This window comes from Dermacentor variabilis, chromosome 8, assembly GCF_050947875.1.
Source record: "Dermacentor variabilis isolate Ectoservices chromosome 8, ASM5094787v1, whole genome shotgun sequence".
Taxonomy (NCBI): Eukaryota; Metazoa; Arthropoda; class Arachnida; order Ixodida; family Ixodidae; genus Dermacentor; species Dermacentor variabilis.
The window spans coordinates 127,542,449-127,567,282 of record NC_134575.1 but is presented as its reverse complement, the minus strand read 5'-3'; the positions used below and the strand labels follow the sequence as shown (position 1 = coordinate 127,567,282).

The 24,834-nt window shown below is 46.4% G+C and overlaps 1 protein-coding gene across 5 annotated transcripts in view; it reads left to right on the top strand.

The window, feature by feature from the left end:
- Window positions 1–24,834, top strand: part of LOC142590574 (uncharacterized) — a 197,943-nt gene that overhangs the window by 34,897 nt on the left and 138,212 nt on the right. For all 5 annotated transcript variants that reach the window (XM_075702862.1, XM_075702861.1, XM_075702859.1 and 2 more), the window contains one exon: window positions 24,522–24,609. In XM_075702862.1, coding sequence (XP_075558977.1) covers window positions 24,522–24,609 — 88 coding nt within the window. The remainder of the gene's footprint in view (window positions 1–24,521; window positions 24,610–24,834) is intronic.

Here is a 24,834-nt window from a genome sequence, read left to right as displayed (position 1 = left end):
TTGACCACATTTTGGAAGCCTTGCAGAGTTCTCAAAACGATATTGAGAAGAACAGTTCAGCACTGACCAAACGCATAGAAGGTTTTGAAAAACAGCTGGCTGGTTTGAACGCACTGAACAAACATGTGAAAAATGGAGGACACTGTTGCGAAGGTTTATGCTTCGACGCGTTATTACAAGGTCAACACAAGCAGCGTCAACAGTAGTTGAAGTAACCCGAACGTGCGTCAGGCAGCATGATGGTCCAATTATTCCATCGGGAAAAGTGTGTCTCCCTGTCTTCACCACGCAAAGTTAGTTCGGAAAGTGCTGGTGTGCAAAACGCGTTCAGCAATATTTCGCCACAGCCACAATCCACGGAAGCGCCGCGTTGTTCAAGAAAATCGATAGAAAAATTACATCGTGCGAACGACGAGAAACAACAAGGAATTCCGACTCAAACACTCCGGGCCAAGTTCCGGGCCAACGAAACACTGATAGTGCAAGCACCAAGGCGATGAAGCCACTCGCCACCTACTGCACTAACGGTAACAGCGTTGTCCCGGGAAAGCATAACTTTGAGGCCCAGACGGTTTTTGAAAGATAGAGTTATCACAGACAGAGCCACCCCAGTATCAACTAACGCATTGATCGGTATTCCGTCACTCAGCAGATTCAATTTCTTCTTGAGCATCACAACAGGCCGAGGTATTTCTTGCAAAGGCCGTCCGGTGACCCCACCTCCATTGGCCACGGATGCTAATTGCCCGGTGGCGGTGAGGAAGAATGGCGCCGAGGGGACGGAGAATAACAGGGGAATTCAGTGGTGTCGAACTGCGCTCAGATGCCGGGCAGCAATGCGTGTGGCAGCTTGCGAGAAACGGTCTCTTGGAAAGAAATCGGCCGTCCGCAAGTCATATGAAGTACGGGTTCCGGATGGCGAGAACATCGGTGGTGTCCTTCGTTATTGACGGATTTGGGAAAATACCGAGCCACAGGTACCATGGAACTACAGTTGTAGCATACGGGAGGGTCGCGGTTCACAGCATATTCTTCGAAACGAATAGCAGGGCGCTGTGCGGGGAGCGAGAAAGTTAGTTCTCATGTGGATAACTTGTCTCCGCTTCTCGCTGAGATATAGTGTATCGCTCGTAAGTCGAATCGTAGCAGTAGAGTCGGTGCTTTCCTTGTCCCGGCCTCACATCATTAGCCACAGAGTCTTGTACGTGAAAATTCGGCTGCTTTCTTTGTTTCCGAGCGTCGTGAGTAGGGCCTCTCTTGTAGACACTTGGCTGTGGCGGAGGCGCGAGTTCATATTCCTCAATGCCCCTCGCCACAGGATAGGAGAAAGATACAACGCTTGGCGCGAAGTCTAGTGGCAGGCGGGATTTATGAGTGCCAGGGTGTGTCACCTATGCGTGCAGGCTGAGCTTTACCTGGATTATTTGTAGGCCCACTGATGCAAGATCGAGCGACTGGTTGCTATCTATGTTTGCAACTGTCGTCACAGTGGCTAGCCTGCCAAACATCGGCATGATTCGCCCCGTCTAAGTTGCTTGAAAGTGCGACAGTGCCGAAGAGTGTCGGCGACGCAAGGTAGGGTGCTTTTTTGCAATGCAGAAACAGTAAACATCGTCGGTGCCTCCTTTCAGGATATGCCCGGCTTTTTGCTCCCCAGACATTCCAAAGTCCCTCATAGTTTACTGTTTTATTACTGCCTCTATGTAGGTCGTGCACATTTCACCTGCAACTTGCACGCATTCCACAAGAGTCATTTCCGCCTTTTTTTTTTCGTCGCGGAGTCGCCGGATCCCTCTTTGATTTTGGAACAAAATCTGTCCCATGCAGTTTACGTTTCCTCGTGAGTGTCGAACTACACTAGTGCAGTATCGGTTAGATAGAACACGACATTCGAAAGATCAGAAGCGCCTTCCACTTATTGGCAGCGCTCACCCGTTCATAATGGATCAGCCATTCCTCGACGTCTTCGTTGAGTCTTCTGGCGAATGGACGTGCATTTCTCAGTTGAACGGAACTGGTTGGCGGAGCAGGTGGAATGGTTTTTCTTTTTTTGTCTGCGTCGGGGGACATGTTGAAGTCCGGTGGATTCGGTGGAAATCCAGCAAGACGACTGCTCCCTCAATGATTTTGTGGTTCAATCTCCGTCTTTGGATGTCCATTACCCTGCTCCTCGGCCACAACTCTCACGAATAGTTTTGACGACATATGCTTACTGACAGGAGATGGGTGATGGCGGTACAGTAGTGCGGCCTTCAACTTTCTTCGTTCTCATTGTCTTGTCTTCCTCAAGGCCTTTTGTATCTCCGTTACAAGTGACATAGATAAACAGACGTAAAGAAAGGTGATTACTAGATTTGTAGCAACGAACAACTCGAGCGCTTATGCAACTGCAGCAGGGATTATTGTTGCCATTTTCCAACTGAAACGGAAAACACGAGGTACGTGTGCTTCATTGGATTGCCCGGGTGTGAAACCGAGCCAACCTGGCAACTCATGGTGCTGACAAGATCAGGAGGTCATAATATGCTTTCAGTTGGCTCCCAAGCAGTGTTTCGCGACCCCGACAACGAAGGTCCTGCGATGATGTGGCGGGTTAAACGGGATAGTTCAAAGGCTAGGTGGCGTCAATATTCCGGTACGGACCGTTGTGCCACACAAGTCGTTTAGAAGAAAGGCCAAAGGTGTGGGGCGGTATTCATAGCCAAACGCGGCAACCGGCAGGTAGGTGGGCGTGGTTTGATGACGGTCACGTCTTTGTTTTCTGACACCCCTGATCATCGCTGGTGAGCGAACGAGCCAGCGGGCGGGTATCGTAAGCGTATCGGGTGACTTCTTAAATAGCAGAGAACTCAGAGTCGCCAGGTCGATGGGGCAGGGTAGTATCCAGTGGACACTAAGGCTCACGTCCGTAGAAAAGAAAAAGGCTAAAAACCGACGGCCGCTTGTGCAGCGATGTTATTTATAGGCTAAGGTAACGAACGGCAGTGTGTTGACCCAACCGGTGCGGCCAGACGAGACCAAGATCCTCAACATGTGGCCCAGTGCTCGGTTGAACCACTCCATGCGACCGTTCGTTTGCGCGTGATACGCCGTAGATTTCCGGTGAATGATCTTGCACTCTTGGAGGAGAAATTGTTTTGCTTCTGGCAAGAAGACACGATCCCTATCGATGAGTAGTCCTCGGGAAATTGCGTGGCGAATCGCGAAGTTAAGAATGAATATGGAAATGTCGCGCGCGGTCGCGGCCGCAAGGGCCGCGGTCTCGGCGCAGGGCGTCAGGTGATCGAGGCCAACAATAATCTAGCGGATACCACATCCGCTATATGGGGGCGAGCCATAGAAGTCGAAGCCTACGCCATTGAACGGTGGGGCAGGGTAGGCGTCGCGGCTGTAGTGGGCCAGGAGAGCGCTATGAAGTTATCTTGCTTTGTTGGCAGGCGGTGCATGATTAACGTACTGCTGGACAAACGAGTGCATTCCACACCAGTAATATCGGTGAAGCAGCCTTGCGAAGATTTTTAGGACGCCGGCGTTTGCGCTTTGAGGGTCAGCATTGAAGTACGGCAACATATTGGAGCGCATGTGACGAGGGCTAGCCTGAAGCCATTTCCCACTGCAAGGCATAGTCTTGCGGTAGAGGGCGTTGTCTCGCACGGTAAAATGGGAGCGTCGCGTCTGCGTTGAAGGAACGATCGGTCGGGTGGCAAGGTAGACGAGCAGTAGAGCAAGCGATGGGTCCTTCCGTTGCTCGGAAGGCATATTAATGGCAGTCAGTAGTGATGGGTCTCACCTCGTAGAGAGAACGGAAATGGAAGCCACATCAGGGTGTTATCGGCGAACCGAAGAGCGCGTCAGGGTCGGAAAGCTTACGACTGGAGTGGTCTACGACACGAATATCATATTTCTGCTGGCGAAGCGCCCAACGGTCCATGTGGCCCGACGGGTCTTTTGAGGAGGAGAGCTAACAAACGGTGTGATGGTCAGTAATAATGCTGAAAGGTCGACCGTAGAGGTAAAGAGTAAACTTGCCCAATGACTAAATGATGACTAAGCATTCTTTCTTTGTATCAGTGTATCCCGAGGTGCGGACGCCGGGACAAATTCCAAAGTTGACTTATCAGTCCTCAAAAATAACTACACTATATCGGCGACAATTAATAAAGGACCTTCCAGTGCGCCACTGAACGGCGGTTGTGGTCCAAAGAACGAGTCCGAGCCCAGAGTTGCCGCAACTCAACGAAATATATTATTCAAATAAGGTAGTTAAGTTCACACATGCACATTTTGGGTACGTGCATTGCAATGCAGTTCAGATGGGTATTAACAAAACTCTTCGAAATAAATAACGAAAAGCGTTAAGGGTTCAACACGTACACTACAGAATAAACGGAAGCGCCAAGTGTCCACTCGCATTCGCCCGTGTTGGTCTTGAGGGAGACGTCTTCGGCGTAGCTCGTGGCAAATCTCGAAGAAGCAACTTCTTCCGGAAATGCACATGATCGAGAAATCCGTCAGCCAGCTTGTCGGGGAGTCTCCTTTTTCTGCAGACGGTCATTCTAAGCGTCAAATCTCGTTACCGACGTGGTCTGATTTCCGCGCGGCGCTTTTATTGCCTTCGGCGGCGTTTCTCGAACTATCTGACTCCCATGGCACGAGCAAATATAGGGAACCTTCTGGACATTTCTCACGTTTTTAACCGCGTCTTCGAAGTGGGTGGTGACTCATCCGTTGCTCTGCTCCCCGTGCGTCGGGATCTGAGATAGAGTTTTCGAATGCATCTCGCTCTCCTCTCTCTTTAGATACTTCTAGTCACCGTTGATAGGGTCGGTTGTCTGTGGCGTATTCGCTCTCTCCCTTAGTGGAAGCTGTTGTGGGGCCGAGATGCTGCCTTGGCTTGGGTGATACAAGGCGCGCGCTTTGATTACGCGCTCTTTTGTGACACGGTACAATGCAATTCAGCTTTCTTAAGAGTACGGCTCGCTTAAGGGGCGATGTATTCTTCATTAGCGGCTTTCTTTTGGAACAAGACCGCACCAAGGACGGCATTACTGGAGCCGGTGTGAACCCCTCTCGGCGCAAATGGGTCGTAATTGCGAAGGATAGGCGGTGAAGTCAGCAACCATGTAATTTTTTAAAGGCTTCATTCTATGGAGCTGACCCCCTCTTAATGTCTTTGTGTGCGCTAAGGACCTTTGCAAGGATGCGATGATCGAAATGAAGTTCCGCACGAAGTTACGAAAATAAGATCACATGCCTATGAAACTTCGCAGGGCCTTGATAGATGTGGTGTTTGGAAACTCGGGTACTGCGTGAAGCGTACGGATGCTGTTTTTCGATAAAACCAGGCACAAAACTGTTAATTTTTGGGCATCGAAATAGCACTTATTCAGTTGAGCTGTAGGCCACCTCAAGTGAGGAAGGTTAGGATGTTATGCTGACGGACGAGCTGTGTTGAAAATTTTCTTCAGAAAACAACTGTGTCATAGCGGTAACTCACACAATTCTTCCATTTGTTTCGATAGCAGTAGCGGGCGCCCTGCAGACGCCCAATGGCATAACGTTGCACTAGTACCCTTGCGCCGAAAGTGAATATAGCTGTTTCTGGGTGGTTAGCCTCAGCCAGGGAAACCTGCCAAAAGACAGAGCAAAGATCTAATGAGCCATTCGGCACCTTGTGCTAGGGCCATTCGGCACCTTACAGACAATCAAGAGCGCCGTCGATCCGAGGCAGTGCTTAAACGCCTTTTCTCATAATCTTGTTTGCAGCATTATTATCGACAAAAATCTAATGGAGCCAGCTCCTTTGTGCACTAGAACGACAGGTGACGACCAAGGGCTTCGAGAAGGCTAAATGACGCTGCACTGCAACGTGTGCACTTGTACCATGATAACTTGGCGCTCTTCTGCGGAAACGTGACACACACGCTGTCGCAGGGGGGCATAATAAGCGGTGTCGATGGTATGATAGAAACTGACGAGCGATCCAAGCATGGTTGGTTTCACTCGAACGAAGAACCGAACTCATTAAGGAGAGTAAAATGTTGGGTGCGATGAAATGGCGAGAGGCCAGTGGTGATGGCGCAGTCAAAAGCGCCTGAACGCGGTGTTGATGATTCATACATTGTGGCGTCGAGATATAAATAGGTGGCGCCATCGTGAGCGTCAATGTCCTCAATACACGTGGCAGCTTGGAAAAATCTTGAATGTTTCACCGCGCAGTACTGCCACTGGGTACCCGTGCCGTTTACATATATGTATCAAGGCAGACTTATACCTAACAGTGAGGGTTGCGAATGGGAGAAATAAGTCCTTGCGGTGAACAAGCATCTCAGATGGTGTAAACGCCACACTTGAGTCTAACACGGCAGTACGCGACAAGGTCACAATCACCGAAGTCTTAGGACGTAGATGAGTATCAGCACCAATGAAGACTTTGGGAATACGGAGGTTAGTCACGTAGCCGACGTTGAATCACATAACGGCTAAAAGGCCGCTTGCGCGCGAGAGCAATCGATGCTAGCACTATGAGGTGACAGGAAGTCCCAGCAGTGGATCAGACCGTTAGAACAGGAGCGCAACAGAAAAAAAAGAGGCACTAAACGTCTTTGATGACGAAATGGACGGTGCATACAACCGTAGGATGAATGCATTGCGCGCTAGTAGAGCAGAGAGCCTTGCCAGACAGAGAAGTCATCACAATTCAGCCTGCGACAAAGATTTTTTATTGACGACAGAAACGGCGCCCCAGGTGTCGACAAGTGCTTGCGGGGATGGTCCTTCAACATGCAGGTCAATGACATGCGGCGGTGTAAAGTGAGGTCTTGGAAAGTTTGATCAGTTCGCATTTATTGCCTCCGGAGCGGCGCTAATCAATTTGCCTCGGTACTAGTTGGCCTACGACGATGGGTGACAGCGACCGTCGACGTTGAGAGGAGAACTGCGACTGTGAACGGCGGTCGCGATTGAAGGTTGTCAACGGCGAGACAGTGGAATCTTGGCAGTATATCCCGGTGGCATATTCCGGTGCCATATTGCGGTGCGTAGCGAAAATGTTCAAAGGCGCCATACTTCCAGGACCTGTTATGACGACAAATGCATGCAACGTGACTAGCAGTACCACAGAGAAAGCAAATAGGCCTTTTGTCTGGCGTTCGACACATGTCAGCTTGATGGAGAAGCCAGTTGTGTGATTGCCCTTTGGTGTATTGGAGCAGCCATTGGAGCAGGAAAAATCTAATTTTTGAGCACCCACTCCAGCGCTTGGAGAAGGTGTAAGGCTTCCACGAAACCGTACACAGGAAAACTAATTTATTTTAGTATTCTCTTTAGTTCACATAATCATTTACTCATAATAACTGGGAGCAAAATAAGTGATTCGCCGCAGCAAGTTATGACGGCAGCGGCGATCATGCAATAACAACGACATGAAACCGGCGGCGCTGTATCAAAACCACGCAAGGAAACCGTAAAAAGAAACGCTTCCCAATTTTGTGGTATTAAGTAGATTATTAGAACAGCAAATGAAGGTCACATTCCTCAATAACATAACAATCAACATATTAGCGCTGGCTTGACTTCACGGATTTCAAAGTGCTTTATCGTATTTCGCCCGCTGCTGACCTGTAAAAGCTCTTGAATTGTCCTAAGTAGTCTATGTAGGATAAAATGTAGTACAACCACAAAAAAGTAAAGTTATCTCTACTTAGCGGCCGCCATCAGTTTCTATGACCACACGGTGAGCTGGGACCCAAAATTCAAGACGGGGTTGCCAGTTTTCTTTCGTGCTAGCCCCTCTTGTGGCTTACGAAGCCTGTTCTAACGGTAAGAACACTCTATATACAGTTGCACCCTTTGTCGTGTATATTTGCCACAGAACAATAATCTTCTACTTTCTTCCTTGCGTTTCGTTTCTTGAAAACGCTGCGCTCGTTACTTTGATGTCGAGAATAATCTGTCATGCTGATAACAGGCGTGCCATTCGTGTCGTGGAAGTAGCGGGCTCGCAGCGTTACGAAAAGGAAATGAGGGCAAGTGAGATTATTACTATTGTGACGCAAATATACCTTTCAAAGCGTTCAACTGCTTTTAAAGTGAGGAACTATTTATATAGGTAATTTACTAGCACAGCTGAAATTAGTTTTCCTTTCGCATTAAGGAAAGACCATTTCGTAGGTTGGATATTCCGCTCATTTTAATTGGGTTTTATAAGCCAAATCAGGGCGGTCAGAGCACGTAACGTTCTTTATTCCGCCAGTGATGCGCATTCGCAGGAAAGGCGTATAGGGCTGGAGTACTTGCTGGTTCGCGTTCAACTTTAATACCACGAGCTTTATCAAAGGCACATGTGTTACCAAGAACATAGTTGCCAAGGAGCATAGACCACGGTGAGAAAGAACGTACCTAATCACCATGTGTTTGGTAGAATACCGAAACATACAGATTTTCATAAGTAAAGAAATCGTAGTTTGCATCCAATTATGTCTTATGCATTTGCACCTATATTCGTTTTCACATGTCTCCGTTTGTACTGTAGATCACGACCATGTATTCGCAACTGTGAAAGGTCGTCGGTACGCCTGTAAGGTTTGCCTAACCTTGTTCGCGGCCGTCGGCGCAGGTGCGATTCCGGAACTACGAGGCCGAAACCGTTTAGAAATTCTTCTATATTTAGTTACCCATCACGATCAGGAAAACACCCTATGTATTGCTGATAAATCAAATAAAATTTTAGGCACGTAGGGCCCTCTGGGCTCTACTTGTCGGCGGTAAGGTAGCCTCGCCGCCTACGGGGTAATCTGACTGAGGTATGTCGAACGCCCGGTTTCCTACACTCTTAAGCAAAATTACACCATTTTGCCACACAACTATAATTGTCATGTGTCTTGTCCACTTTTCCATTCTTTAACGCGGTGAGCCCGGTACTTCAATGTCACGAATGACATACCCGTTATGAGCATGACAGAGCATTTTGAACAGGAAAGTAGCGAGCGCAGCGTTTTCAAGGAAGGATGCGCAAGCAAGACAGATGACGATTATTGTTCTGGGGCAGATAAACATCCCAAAGGGTGTATATTTGCTTAAGCGTGTAGTCGGAAGTTGAAATCCTTCTATAAGTTTTGTTTTTATTTGACGATGGTGAAGCTTGGAATTCGCCTGCTCCAGTGCGCTACACTGCAGGCGTGGAGTGACGCGTGACACCGGCCAAAGAGGCCGAGAGCCAGTGGGGCTATACTAATCCAGGTACAAAAAAACAGGAATTGGCCTCCCTAGTGGTGTATTCGGTCACTACCTCCCAAATGATTTTTATAAAAAACCTATGACGCTCAGTCCCCAGGAGCTGCGGAGCATCTGACCGAGGCGACGTTCAGACCTGCAACGCAGCGGAGGTTGCTAACACTATCAGGGTCCGGACAGGCCACCAATGGAAACTGACCATGTCAACCTTTAATTGCCGAACTCTGTCAAGTGAGGCTAGCATAGCAGGACTCTTTGACGAATTATGAGACCTTGTTTAGGATATCATCAGCCCTATAGAGATTAGAAGAACTCGTGAGGCTGATACATTCCTGAATAACGGCCATTTCCTCTGCTATAGAGGTCGACCAGATACGAACCAATGCAGAGTAGGATTCCTAATTCGTAAGGACAAAGCGGGCAACATTGTCGAATTCTAAAGCATTAAAGAGAGTGTAGCTGTAGTCGTAATCAAACTTAACAGGGTAGGTGTAGATTAAAGGTAGTACAAGCCTACACTCCAACATCCAGTCATGATGATCATGACGTGAATCAGTTGTATGAATATGTTGAATTAGCGATGAGAAAAGCACAAACTCAGTATACTGTTGTAATGGGCTACTTCAATGAAAAATTGGGAAAAAGCAGGCGGGTGAACAAGCAATTGGCAACTACGGCGTCGATTCTAGGAACACTAGAGGAGAGATGCTGGTAGAATTCGCAGAAAGGAATAAGCTTCGAATAATGAACAGATTTTTCATGAAGCGTAGCAACATAGAGTGGAGCTGGAAAAGCCCTAATGGTGAAACAAGGAATGAAATTGACTTCATACTTTCTGCTGATCCCAGCATTGTGCAGGATGTAGAAGTGCTAGGTAGGGTAAAGTGCAGTGATCATAGGTTAGTGAGGGCTAGGATTCACCCTAGTTTGAACTGAGGAGTAAAATTCATCAAGAAAAATCAGATCAACTTAAAGGGAGTAAGGGTAAAAGCAGACAAATTGAGGCTAGTACTTGCAAACAAATATGCAGCCTTAGAACAGAGACATGATGGTGATGATGACATAGAGGTAATGAATGAAACCGTAACTAGGCTGGCTTCAGAGGCACCGATTGAAGTGGGAGGCAAGGCACCAAGGAAACCAGTAGGGAAGCTCTCCCGAGTAACGAAGGACCTAATGAAGAAACGACAAAAAATGAAAGTGACAAAAAATGAAAGTGAAAATGAAAGATATAAGATATAGTTCGTCGAACTGTCAAAACTTGGAAGCATGAAGAAAACAAGTGATATTCGAAACTATACCGTGTGAAAGAATGAAGAAGCCGTAAAAAATGAACGCAGCCTGAAATCAGTGAGAAAGAAACATGGCACAGTACAAACCATGACGTATGTACTGAAAGATAAGCAGGGTAATAGCATAAGCAATCTGGAAGACATAGTAAAAGAAGCATAAGAATTCTATATTGACGTGTACAGTACCCATAGTAGTCAGGATACCTACATTAAAAACAGTAGTGAACACAATACAGGAGCTCCTCCTATAACTGGCGATGAGATTATAAGGGCCTGGGAAGACATTAAAGGAGGAAGAGCGGCAGGAGAAGATGGAATAACCGTCAATTTAATCAAAGATGGGGGAGACCTAATGCTTGGAAAGCTGGCGGCTCCTTATAAGAAGTGTCTATTGACTTCAAGGGTCCCAGAAAACTGGAAGAATGCAAACACTATACTAATCCACAAAAAAGAAGACGTTAAATTATTGAAAAATTATGGGCCCATTAGCTTACTGCTAGTATTATATAACATATTTGCCAAGTAATATCCAATCGAATAAGGGCAACACTGGACTTTAGTCAACCAAGGGAACAGGCTGGCTTCAGGAAGCATCATATCTCTGTCATTTATAAGGTTATCGATAAATCCTCAGAATAGAATAAGCCTCTCTATATGGCTTTAATATATTACGAAAAAAAACGTTTGATTGAGTAGAGATACCAGCAGTCATAGAGGCTTTGCGTAATCAAAGAGTACAGAACGCTTGCGTAAATACATTGGAAAATATCTACAGATGTTTCACAGCTACCTTAATTCTACACAAGAAAAGCAGGAAGATACCTACAAAGAAAGTGGTCAGACAGATAGACACAATCTCTTCAATGCTATTCATTGTGTGCTTCGATGAAGCATTGAAGCTATTAAACTGGGAAGGCTTAGGAGTAAGGATCGACGGCGAATATCTCGGCAACCTTCGTTTTGCCGATGACATTGTTCTATACAGGAACAATGCAGTTGAGTTACAAGAAATGATTGATGACCTTAACAGAGAGAGCGTAAAAGTAGAAGAATAATGTGTAGAAGACAAAAATTTTGGTGACTAGCCGCGCAAGGGAACAAGAGTTCAAGGTCACCAGTCAGCTTTTATAGTCTCTGAAGGAGTATTTTTACCTAGGGCAATAATTTACAGGGAACTCTGATCATGAAAAGGATATTCATAGAAGAATATAAATGGGTTGCAGCGCATATGGCATTGTCAGCTCTTGCCTGGAAACCTACCATTATTTTGGAAAAACAAAAAGTACTATCAGTACATTTTACCACTGCTGGCATTTGGGGCAGAGACTTGGAGACTGACAAAGATTGAAAAGAAGTCAAGCACCGCGCAAAGAGCGATGTAACGAAGATTTCCAGGCATAACGTTAAGAGACAGAAAGACAGCTATTTGGATCGGAGAGCAAACGGGTATAGACGATATTCTAGCTGACATCTAGAGAAAAAAAAGGAGCTGGGCAGGTCATGTAACGCGCCGTTTCGATAACTGTGGGACCATTAGGGTTACAAAATGTGTACCAAGAGAAGAGAAATGCCGTCGATGACGGCATAGACTATGTGGAGCGATGAAATTAGGAAATTCGCGGGCGCTAGTTGGAATCGGTTGGCGCACGACAGGGCTAATATGAGATCGCAGGGAGAGCCTTTTCTGCTGCAGTGGACATAAAGGAAGATGGTGATGACGCTGATGATGATGATAAAATTCACCGACCTAAAATTATTTTAAAAGAGAAGTAAACAGTGAAACTAGTAAAGTTACAAGCAAGCAACACGAATAAGTGCGGTGTTCACTTATCAATTTTTTCTCCATAAAAGACCCATTGCGCGTCAGTCCTTGTTGGACAAAGCTACTGCGATGATCATACCATGGCAAAGTAGCATGGCCACTCAACTCATTGCATCCTCATGCACGCCTCACTGTTGGCGCATTAAATACGAATAAATTGAATTCTCTCACGGTTCACAGCGCCAGTGTCGCTGTCTGTGATGCCCTGTACGAATGTGACCAGTGAATGCAATGGCGATAGAGATGTTTATATTGCCTGGTAGCTTCCTAATTTTCACACCGCCGAAACTACACTGTGGCGCAGGAGTCGCGTTAATTTAGGTAAAAAAGACACTTTTGGAGCGTACGCAGCTGCAAATTCCAGTCGTCGCAGATTGGCGCAGTATTCCCACCACTGAGAAATTAGGGTGACTGCAGCTGGAAGGTAGCAAAGGGAAAGCGCTGCGTTCGTGGTGGTGCCGAATATGACGGTGGGTGTGGCCTTGCGATCGCGATAGCGTAGTAGAGCGGCGTAAGTATGACCCGCGACACGAAATCGGCACAAGATATTGGTGCAGTCGGAGATGTGAGTAGCGGCGGGTAGTCGGCATAGGGCAGCGGGGCCGTCACAAGAATTGGCGGGCGCAAGGGCGGAGGGCCGTCAGATACTGGGGCACGCTCCTGGCTATGAGAGAGCAGCGACAGCTCGTGAGCCACTTCATCTCGAATAATATCCTTCAGCTTTGAAGGAGGAGATTGGAAGGATCGGTATGGCCAGCGGCAACTCGAATGGCCGAGACTGAGTCAGCCTGTGCGACGCTTCGCTCGCGATGGTACGTTGGCAGCGCAATTTGTCGAAACTGACACATGTTGAAGAGAACGGCGACACTGGTTGGACTCTTGGCAAGAGGTATTTGTTAGGCGTCGTCCTCAAGAGCCTTCAGAACATGTCTGACCTTCTCATCCTTCGTCATCGCTGGAGTCCCACGGCTGCAGAGATCCCATACATCCTCAATAAAGCTGCGAAAAGTCTCACCCGGCTGCTGTTGTCACTGTTGTCGACACTGTTCGGCGCGGAGCTTGCGCACACCGTACTTATTTTGAGCACTTACACTTTCATGGGACAGCCAGTCTTCGACGTCATGTTCTGCAGTCCCGCTGAAGATGGCTGAGTCGCGCTTACGGAGAAAGCTGGCGCAAGTCCGTAAAGGGCTGCCGTGGATTCATTCGGTGCGTTGGAAACATCATTCATGGTTTTGTTGAGCAACGTGTGAGCGAGGAGCTCCTGGGTTACTTGTGCTATTCCACCGACCTCCAGGAAATATAATAAAATTTAAATAAAGGTGATAATAAGTCCAGCAGCAGCAAACAGCCCACACACCCTTGCAATCGCAGCGCCAGTTGTTGTTGTCTTAGAGCTGCCAACGGAAACACAAAGCGCGTCTGCTTCAATACAATACATATAATCAAGGCATTGCTAAGCATTTTGGCAACCCATAAAGAAATCCTGCGTGCGATAATGAAACACACCCACTCTCCATCGCGCTGTATATCGTGATAAGGAACGTTCACGAGGGACACCATGTTCTGAATGAATTAAGAAATCTCCGCACACACCTTTATTCTGCGAACCTATTTTCGCAACAAAAAAAACACATAACACGGTACAAAATAAACCTATGAGCGCTTCATAATATATAAGCACTCATGAAAGCCTCATACAAGGCTAGTAATTAGGTTTTACGTAATTTACTTCCAACAACATCAAAACATTTTTGTATCAGGTTTCCTTGTTAGACTGTATTAACGCAATCAATTTATTCGCCTTCAGTTTCACTGCAGTCGTGTGCTGCGCGTGCGTTGTAGGTCCTTGCCCTCGCGTTCACTCGGAGTTTAACGCGATAACGTAACGGCCTCATCTCGCAGAAAATGCGGCATAGGCGTCCGCGGGCAAGAAAATTGTCCTGAACCATGCATTTCGAACTACGCAGGCCCTCGGCGTGGCGCAGAGTCGTTACTGAACTAATGGCATTTCTTAATATAAAATGCACCAGAAAATTCGTCAAGTACGACATGCACAAAGCCGACAGACAGCATAGCGTCCAATTGTGGTTTGAACATACGAGAAAACATTATTCTATTACACGCAACCTGAAACGCAAACGCCTTTTCCAGCTGTCCTTTGATGAATGCCTTAGTAGGAGCGGTACATCCCACTGGGTTCTTTGCAACACCATAAAAAGAAAAGAACGAAGAAGCTCATTTTGGTGCATAGCCTTGGCGGCCAGCGGTTCCGGAAAAAGATTACCATTAGATAAGCTGTGGTTGCCTGGAAGCCTGACAAGCTGTTAGGGATCTTTGGATGCTGTCGCATTCCACTCTTAAAGGCCGAGTTTCAGCGTCCTCCCATATTCTTTGAGTGTCGTGATTCAATGAAATCACATACGCAACTAACGAAATTGCTGTATTGTACGTCATTGCATTGCACCAAGATTCAGGGAAGCTTCTGTGGAGTGACTGATGCCATGACCAAGGATCAGGCCTGGAGCCACGATATGGCTAGCTGCGACATCGGAACCAGTACGGTGACTTCCTTGCAGGACTCGCTTGCAACTTGCTACTTTCTGCCAAGAAGCAGGGGGAGACACAGTTACCTTGACTTGGGATGACCTCTCCCTCAGTTTGCTAACGCTATGGTCTACTGGCTTGTGCTGTTTTTATTTATACTCTCCATGCGAACATAATGAAAAAGGAATGTAGGACTTCGCTTTGTTTCTTTGAAGTGCGTGCTGCCTATTTATTTATTTGTTAATTTATTAATACACAACAGATTGCAATTGGAACCTTTACTGATGGTGGAAGAAGCGCAACACAATTACATAAAGCAAGAAGAGGGCATATGAAGTGGGCATTACATGCCCAATGCATTCGAGCAAATGAATGAATGAATGATAAAATCATTATAGCGACAGAGGGCTGTTTTCAGGTCAACTGCATAATACTGTTACCAATGTCTTTCCAGTCGTGCACCGGCTGCCCTTCTTTTATTGAACTGTACACTGTGCCTTGATCAGTGAGGGTTCAAAGCTGACGCCTTCTATCGCGCGCAGTTCTATTACTTTTGAAATCTTGTACAGTTGAGGATGAGAGCGTATTTGTGTTTTGCGGAGTGCACTTGCGGGTTTTACTTTTCCAGGTCTGCGATGCGGCGCGGGTTATACAGTTCTATTCTTGTAGCCGGTGGAATGCCTACAGAAAAGTGTCTATAAATAGATAGTAGAATTTTAGTGACATCAGTTTCCAAAATTAGAACTGCATACTTTTCTACTTTTCTAGGCTGAGGTCTATAAAACATCTATAAGCAAATGCCCATAGAATTTCGAAAGATATTCCATAGACTTCAGTGTCCAAGAAGAGAAATGTATAAACCTATACTCTTTTTCTATATACATGCTGGACACATTTGTCTACAAACAGGAATTTTCAGTAAACAGTAGACGGTCTATAGACTCAGACATTTTATAAACTAGTCTAGATGGAGTTTAAGGCCATAAGTCCATAGAGTGTCTATAGACAAATCCTGTAGACTAGTCCATAGGGAATCTATAGAGTTTATCCTTACACTATGTGTCGAATATTTTCGATACAGGGTGTGCCAGATAACATTAGCTTAGTGAAGCTGTTGAACCACGAATAATGTGAAAGAGATGGTGCAGTAACATCCGAATTTAAGACCTAAGGTATTGAGACCTAAGAGATCTGAACTCTGGGTCTCCTGATAATAATATATCTTGCGCCGCGTCTTATTAGAATCTTTTCTTTTCATTGACCGGCTTGGCCAAGATAGCTTGGATCGACACCTCATTATAGCTATATAAACTTCATTGTACCAACCCTGTTTCGATTATATAAAGACCTTCGCTACTGGGGTTGTTACTAAGCAGACTATTGGGAATGTCTATAAAAATGTATTGCATCAAGAATGCATATGGGAATATACCTAGAGAACTGCACCTTGAAAGTCATGCATGCGGATGTAAACAGTCGAGCAATCTGAAATGCAGGTAGCCGTGAATCTTTATGTAAGACTGCATGAGCATTTGTGCACATGCACCGTTAAGAAATATTACAGTTGCGTGCAATGCATTCGCTGGAATGAAATCTGTTAGCTGTCTGCTATCTACAAGTTACCTCACATTTTTTTACGTATGGTGGCAAAAAAAATTTTTAATGTACAACATGCATATGCACGTGTTGCTTCTGATCGGCGCTTATGCCTTATTGCCAATAGCTTATTAATGCTTCCGGACCAGCTGGACTTAAGCAGACAAAAAATTGAAGTAATTCCACTAGTGCTAAATTATGCAACGCAAAAAAGTAAGCAAGTGCACCGATGTTAAATTAACTTTTTTAATTGTGAAATATAATAATTTTCGTAAAAAGCAGGTCTTATGCTGTGAATGAAAGAGACTATTTACAGAGTTATAGACTACGTTCCTTGGCAGGAAGGTGCCCAGGCTGGCCTTCACCTTCGTGTCGTATGTTCCAAAGGTGCTGCAAGTGTACACTACAAATACGTAGATGCAACAATATGATGCAGAAATAAGAAGTGCGTATTTTTTGTATGTTGATTAACCACCTTAATATGTTTTCTCAAACCACTTGGGTCAATACTCAATGCGGTTTAACTTTGAGTTATCTTTGCTTGTCAATACAAATTAGTACTATGATGCGATGTGTCATAATATGTTTTTTTTATTTTAGCTTCATATATGATTTACCCTCATCACTCATGTCTCAAGCTAACGTGGTTTACCTCTGACTAAAAACGACATGTAAATACGAATTAGTACCATTATATTGTTTCATCATGTTACAGTACGATGAGCCGTTAGACAACCGTAATGGTCGCTGGTGCCAGCAACAGCACGTTTATCTTCAAGACAGGTTTATATGACACGTAGTGTACGTATGAAAATAAGAAACAAATGCGAGAATCCCGAACCATTGCTATAATAACGATTGCTGAAACAACATTAGCCCGCTGGACTGTGCATTTTTTTCGGGTGTTAACGAAATATGGTCCGTGCCGAACGAACAGTCTTGAATAGTGACTGCACTTTTGAATAATCACGTTAGCAATTGCTATTTATTTCTGCTTAACATAGCCTGCATGTCCCATTTCTCATGCTCCGAGATGAATACATTGTCTGGCGTGAATGCATTGTCTGGCGGAACACATGAATGGCGTGTATTGATAAGATTATGAGCAGCTAAACATGTTACGATCTTTTACGTGTGTTTAAAAGGGTACAACGAGTGTTACGTCTGCTCACTTATTTGAGTAATCTGTGCGTTATATAATAAGAAAGAACCGCTAGCTGTCCGAGACGACGGTACTAAATGCAACAGTGACGAAAACCGGAACCTTTATTACGCACGACATAAGATGTGTTGGGCATTATAAATAAAATTAAATAATATAGTTAAAGCAACAAACTCTGTCCTGCCTGCTGCACCTAAGTATTGCAGGCTGCCAAATCAGAAAATAAATAAAAAGGACGATAGTGAAAAAATATTGTATGTATATAAAAAAACGGGGGGGGGGGGCTACTGCCATTGCGAAACTACAGCCAGGGGATCAGCGGCTGTGGGACTTATTGAAAAATTGCATAAACTTAAATATATACATCATAAGGCTTGTTATCTTGGTATCTTAACTCACAGAATTTCTTCTGTTTTTGTTTCATGGAAATTTGTACAAAAGCTATTCTATGTGGGTTTTCTTGGAGTGAAATAAAGTGTTATGCTGATGATGCACCTGTAAATTTCTCTGTTGAATCTTGCTTGCCTTCTGTTGTGCTTACTTTGGTTACCGATATCTTTGTCTTGTGTTTTACGTCTATGCATCTTCGTTCTTCAAGCAAACTTTATTTTTTCCCCTTTTACCGGTTTCCACAGCCTGCAGAGGCCCTTATAATAATATTCTCAAAACTTGACATATTTACTTCGAATGAGAATGAAACGATACGAAATTTAATTTCTTTTGTTAGTGTTTTTCTTTTCTTTTGTTTATTTTTTTATTTTTCGCTCAAAGTTGGTTTTTGCCCAATATGTATATGGCACTTTTTACAAATGATGTTCCCTTGATTTATTTTGAAACATTTCGATTGTTCGTATGCCAGAGAGCCACGCGCCCAAGGACGTGCGCCCTTGTTCATGCCTGACCAGATGAAAAGTTGTCTGATCAGATATTTTGTGGCCCGGTATCCAGGGTTCATATATTCTATAGAGGTCATTGAGAAAGGTACGCCGGAAATTGAGTGGGACGTCTGGCCGTGGGGTGCATGTGGAGCCATCTCAAAGAATATTTACGGTACTAGGTAGGAAAGTGGACATCACGCAGATTTAACGCGTCAGGTTTTCCGCGAAGTGCAATTATCTCTTTGTCGTCTTGTGGCTGGGCAGCAAGTGCGGCGAAGTTGATGCAAAGTTGAGTTTTATGTAAAATGACTTAGGCATTGCGCTGTTGACCGCTGGAAGCGGCACTCCGGAGGCTATGACAAGCACAGATGGATGTGTCGTCGTATCAAGCTGGTGTTTGCAGTGCATGCCAACTAAGATATTTTAGTGGCGCAGAATATTCGCACCCAAGATGGGGTACGCTACATCAGCAACTAGAAATATCCATCCGAATTATCCTGCAGAGGCCTATGTTGAGGGAAAGTGCTTATTCCGCATAGATGGTAATGGAGGTCTTATTGGCAGCTTGCAGGCTTGATTGGACGTCGCAGGTGAGGCTACGAGATGAATTTTTGAGTCTATGACGTTGGCTCGCGCGATGTAAAACTGGCTGTTTACTTAAACGATCCAGAGGTGGGGGACTGCTGGTCCATACTCAGGTAACCTCCGCGAGAAAGTAGCCACGTCACGCTGTGGTACAGGAGTAGTTGGGTCGTTCTTCGTGACGGCGGTTCCACGCTCACCATAGAAAGCGCTGCGGTTGCCTGTAGCCATGTCAGCTGTCCGTGGTGCACACTATAGTGGCGTGAAAAAATCAGTGATTATGATGAACTTCAATAAAGAGAAACATAGTTTTACCGAGAAAGCTGACGGCCATTTTTCGCCGATAAATCACCTGGTAATTCACTGGCGGAAAATCACCTGGGCTTCACGTGAAATGAGCCACGCACCAATTTCGATTCCCAGACAGGGCCTGTCTCTAGCAGGTCCCCGTTCTCCTCATCATCCTCGACGTCGGTGCTGCTAGAAGGCGCTTTAAGGACAAGCGCCGAGGCCTCCAGTCTGTGCCATCGTGCTGGTGGCGTACGACGCGCACGGTCGTTGTAGACGCTTCTACCATAAGGCGAGTTGGGCGTCGGGTAATGAATTAATTAGCAACACTGCAGTCACCAACCGCGTTTTCGCTTCCTCAAAGGAGGCGTTCGAAGCATTGTTTCGGAGCTTCGTGAGTTGCGGGAACTCAGCAAGTATGTTGACGTACGTTGAAACCGGCTGAAACGTTCGAATACAAGGTGGCGCGAAGTTGTACGGTGGGCCAACTACATCAAGGGATGTGACGTTATCATTCAGGCGCCAATCGCGGACGCTCACATCTAGGTTGAATTGGCTGAGGAAGTCCGCTGCCTATATGGCAAAGTTGACAACGGCAAACACAAACACAAATGGCTGGAAGCCCCGAAGTTCAATGCCTATCGTTATTGACCGGAGGCCATGCGGTGCGATGGCAGTGTTGTTCACTGCGGGGATCATGGGTGTGGACTTGCCGCATTGGCAATCTACAGTCATGACGGGAACGATAGACAGCTCGTCTGCGGTGTCGACGAGGAGCCGGGTGCCGGTGATGCGGTCGGTTACAAATAGGCGGCTTCCGCGACGGCCAGTATCGCATGCCGCCTTTAGCGGCTGGCCGATGCGTTTCCCGTTCACGAACAGGGCTGGGTGCAGCAACTTGCTTGTTCGCGAAAGCGACGGTGGTACCAGTACAAATGACACGGCGACTCTCTAGGTGCGCTGCGAGACTGTGAAGGCGTATAGTGGCGTCGAAGTTGGTCGCCATTGTTGTCACCCATCGTCAGCTTCTCCAGTGCATCAGTAAGGCGGTTGGCTGTGCTCCGAGGGCGAGTCGTTCTCCTGGCACTGAGACTCTCGCAAAGGCGGATAACTGTCCCGCATACGAGCAGTCCCATATGCTGTCAGTGAGTCCAGCTAGCCGATCGAGACTCGTCTCGTGAAAACCCGTGACCACCGTGTGTTCGGACTGTGGGCGGCCCCGCAAGAACAGCTTGTGTAAAATGGTAAGCTGGCACTCGTTTGAAGAGTGGCCACCCAACGATACACGCAACCGGCGCCTGAGTTGTTGCGGTAATTGGCCCCCAGTTCCTTCAAAATGAGCTGTTGCAGCCTGCTTGGTTGCGATTGCTCAAGGCGCTGCAGGACCATGCGTTTCAGGTCGTCGTACCCTGTGGCCGAAGACGATGTCGTAGGGTAGCACGACGTGCAGGTACCTTGCTTTCTGTGCAGTGAGGCGCCGGAGATGAAAAAGGGCCTCTACTTGCATAAACAAAACTCGAGGATTCTTGTGCCAAAAGCTGGGAAGCGGAAGCTCTGCGGCTATGACAGGAGACGTAATCATGGCGCCTTCCATGGCACTGTTCGAAAAGAACCGAAAATGTCATGCGTCACCCCTTGTTGCGAGCTTCGTTTAGTGGGGGGGATAATATACGTTTTAGGGGTTGAGAACGGAGAGTCGATTGGCTTTATCAAAAATTAAAAGCAGGTTCCGGGAGTGGCAGTGGTGACGCCCCGTCATGCGAGCCAGGGAGCAATGGCCCCCACGTCGAGGCACGGGGAGAGGAGCAATGGGCAATGACCCCTACGACCCGGAAAACTGCATTTCCAGAGAGAGGGCACAACGAAGTGATGAACTGTCGCTACACCTCCAGGTCCTAAGCCGCGAACACTACTGGGCATCAGGACCGCTTATAAAACCCGGCGCCAGGACGCTACACCGGCCAGTAGGAGTGCCGATGTGCGCTTAGGTGTGCAAGGAATTCCAAGTAATCGAAACTATTTTAATTGTCATTGTTCTGCATTTTGTCAAGCTTATAACTTATCGGCTCTGTGGAGTATGGTCAGTGTTGTGCGTACAAAGCCCTTGACTGCCGTGTCAATTCTTAACCATCTTGGTCCTACATTACCTTTCTTAGCGCACCCCAGAACCCATACCTTAGGAGGCGCGAGGCGCTAAAGGGTCTTATCAGATTTGGGCATTATGCGGAATTTCGCGATGGCCCGAACGACAACGGCAAAACGTTCCCTGCAGTGTTCGGGTAAACCACACTAATTAACATTTTAGTCCCCACCAAATCACCGTCGTCCTTGGCCGCGTTGTGGACGCAGCGCGAGTAAGGCGCAATTCGGAGAAAATTCGTGGTCGCCATCTTCCCTTTCCCGGAGTCCACCATAGACATTCTTAGTTTCTCATGGCTCGCTTATGTTGCCGCCGTTTTGTGGAAACCTTTCCAGCCATTTGCATGCCCCCTTACCAATCCTTTAATGTAAGATGTTTCCGTTTTCGCGTGGTAGGGACCAAGTCACTCTCTTAAGCAACCGAATAGCCACCAAGTGTCCCAGCACATTATGGGGCTTCCGAAAACGGCTACGGCGTCATGTTGGTATGAGCTCTCGAGTCAGCTTTTTAGATATGGCAACTTCCGCTACATCGTTAGCCACGAACTGGAGGCTGCATATACGGCGCCAAATTAGTCCCAGCACACCTGGCGCTTCTTCCACCACAACCTCCCTGATACGAATCATTGTCCGCCAAGAATTTGCTAATTTCAGCCTTTATTATGTATGTCCGGTTCGCCCTGCTGACCTACAGTATACTCCTGTGTCTGTAAGTCATTCCAGTCACTAATCTTCTCGGCAATGCAGCCCATCCTAATAGCGTACCCTCGGGAATGCCAACGCATCAGTCACATCGCTCGCCACTGCCGCACTCGTCGGGCAGTCACCGAGGTGCAAATTTTTCGCCCAACGACCGCATCACTACCTCATGTCCTTCCTTATTCGTTTGCCTCCTCTGCGCGAAAACATGTTGCTTGTCCTTGCGGCTTCTGGGGCGAGATTCCACTTCTTTAGCTCCCCCTCTCCACTACGCTGTCAGTCCCGTTCGCCTCCATCCAACTAAAGTTACCCGCCCCCACGGGATTTCCGCACCTGGATAGTGTAGCAAATGCTTGATCAGTATGCAATGACGACTTTGTCAAAAAATTCTCGCTTGCCTTGACCACTAAGCACAACCTCTTCGGCGTTCATGTTCATGGCATTCCTCTGTGCGCTTTGATCGACTCTGGTGCGCACGTGTTGGTTATGAGCGCCACTCCTGGCTTTCAGCTCACGAAAATCCTTACACCTGCAGCCGATCGACAAGCCGCTTGAACGTTCTTTCTATTTGATCTAAACCTTCTTGGCTCGTTTCCTTGTCACCGCTAACATGTTCGTTGTCATCACTACGTATTACGCTACAGGGTACATTATCGCACGAGTGATAACAACACAATTTGCACTACTGACAAAACAAACTTGCACCTGTTCGACGGGCCCCCAGTGCAAGCTTCTCCACACGACACTCTCACTGACTGCGGCAATCACTACCTTTTCAAAGTCATCGATATCATCCTGCGATCAAACTCGACCAAGCATAGGTTCACTGCGTATTACCACCATCAGGCCAACGGCGTCACTGAGCGCCTTAGCCAGATTATTACCGACATGCCTTCAGAATACATTGCGACCAACCATCATAACCGGTTCCTTCATTTAAGATATGTAACAAATGCATAAACGAGAAGAAAGGGGGTTAACCGAGGGGCCCGATTTTATTAGTCATAACATGAGTAGCCAACAAACACTTACACCAAGGATAACATAGGGGAAATTACTTGTGCGTAATAAATGGAATGAAGAAACGATAAATTAATGGAAAATACAGTGGATGAAAAAAAAGCTTGCCGCAGGTGGGAACCGAACCCACAACCTTCGCATTTCGCGTGCGATGCTCTACCAATTCAGCTACCGCGGCGCTGTTTTCCCATCCACTTTCTTGGGTATTTATGTGTACTAGTAGAACCGTGGGAGTCTTAGCCAGCGCCACCACCCCCAGACCTTGCGGCGGACGTGGAACGTCCTTGTTGCCGCAGGCGTCACGAGAACGTGATCTTTTTTTGGGTGAAGGCAACTGGTCAATAAACCCACATATGCTACCTGAAGGCATCAATGTCGCCGGATTCGAGACCCTCGTTATGCATAAACGAGAAGAAAGGGGGTTAATCGAGGGGCCCGATTTTATTAGTCATAACATGAGTAGCCAACAAACACTGACACCAAGGATAACATAGGGGAAATTACTTGTGCGTAATAAATGGAATGAAGAAACGAAAATCAGAGATGCCTATATGACTCCCAACATCAACATGAACACTTTTCTCCGGGTACTCACTTGCTTCTTTCGTAGCCTATCCATCACGCAGGGCTTTGCATTGCAAAAATCTGCTGTCTACTTATACGAGTTCATACCCCATACTACGACAGGCAACTGATGGGACATATGAGATCTTCCATGTCGGTCCCTGAGCGTCATCGTCAGCATCAAGTGACACCTTTCACCTAGCACGGTTCAAACCCTACTTCACTCCTTGAACCATCACTGCGTCAATCACGCACCGTCATAGCGCATCTACCGCCTGAATTCATTATACAGAACTCCACTAATAAACACCGTTTCAGCGTAGTGAAGAGGAGTAAGCCGAAGTGCCGATCTGTGTCGACGAGGCTTTCTCTCCTGTCAGTACCAACACTCTAAATATACCTTCTAAATCAATATCTGGCTATGTTTCGTGTAATATTATGATTTGAATAATAGTAAAAGATTTATGAAACATGGGACTCCGAACCACGGAATTTTAGAGAGGACAAAAGTACGTTGAATGCAATTTTCTTTTGGGCTTTCCGATTGGTCAGTATGACTTGGTAGTAGAATAAGTTATTATTCTCTAGAAGTTCAGTTCAGAAACATTTGATAAATTTGATGCGGCACTTTTAGCGCGTTGTCAGATTTATTTTACGTGTAACTTGTGAAGTTCTCAAAACTAAAACTTTTCCTCTAGGTTTCATCGTTTTGCAAGAAAGAACGAGTGATGCAATTCAATCACTATCCTCTTCTCTTCGTCTTCCTCGTGTGTTGCAGTTGTCACAGTAAGTTTCCAAGAAAAAAATCCGATACATTTGTCTCATTACGATCAATTCGTTCTTACTGATGTAGTGCAGGGGCAGAAAGTAGCAGGTGTCGTGTTTTCTTGTGATTTGATGTGGGACACACACACAGACTTTACAGTTAAAAGATTGCCTACTGCACTTTCTGTGCTATTTCGATGCCCTCATATGTTCCCCATTCGTACCATGGCCGAGCTTTATCACTTC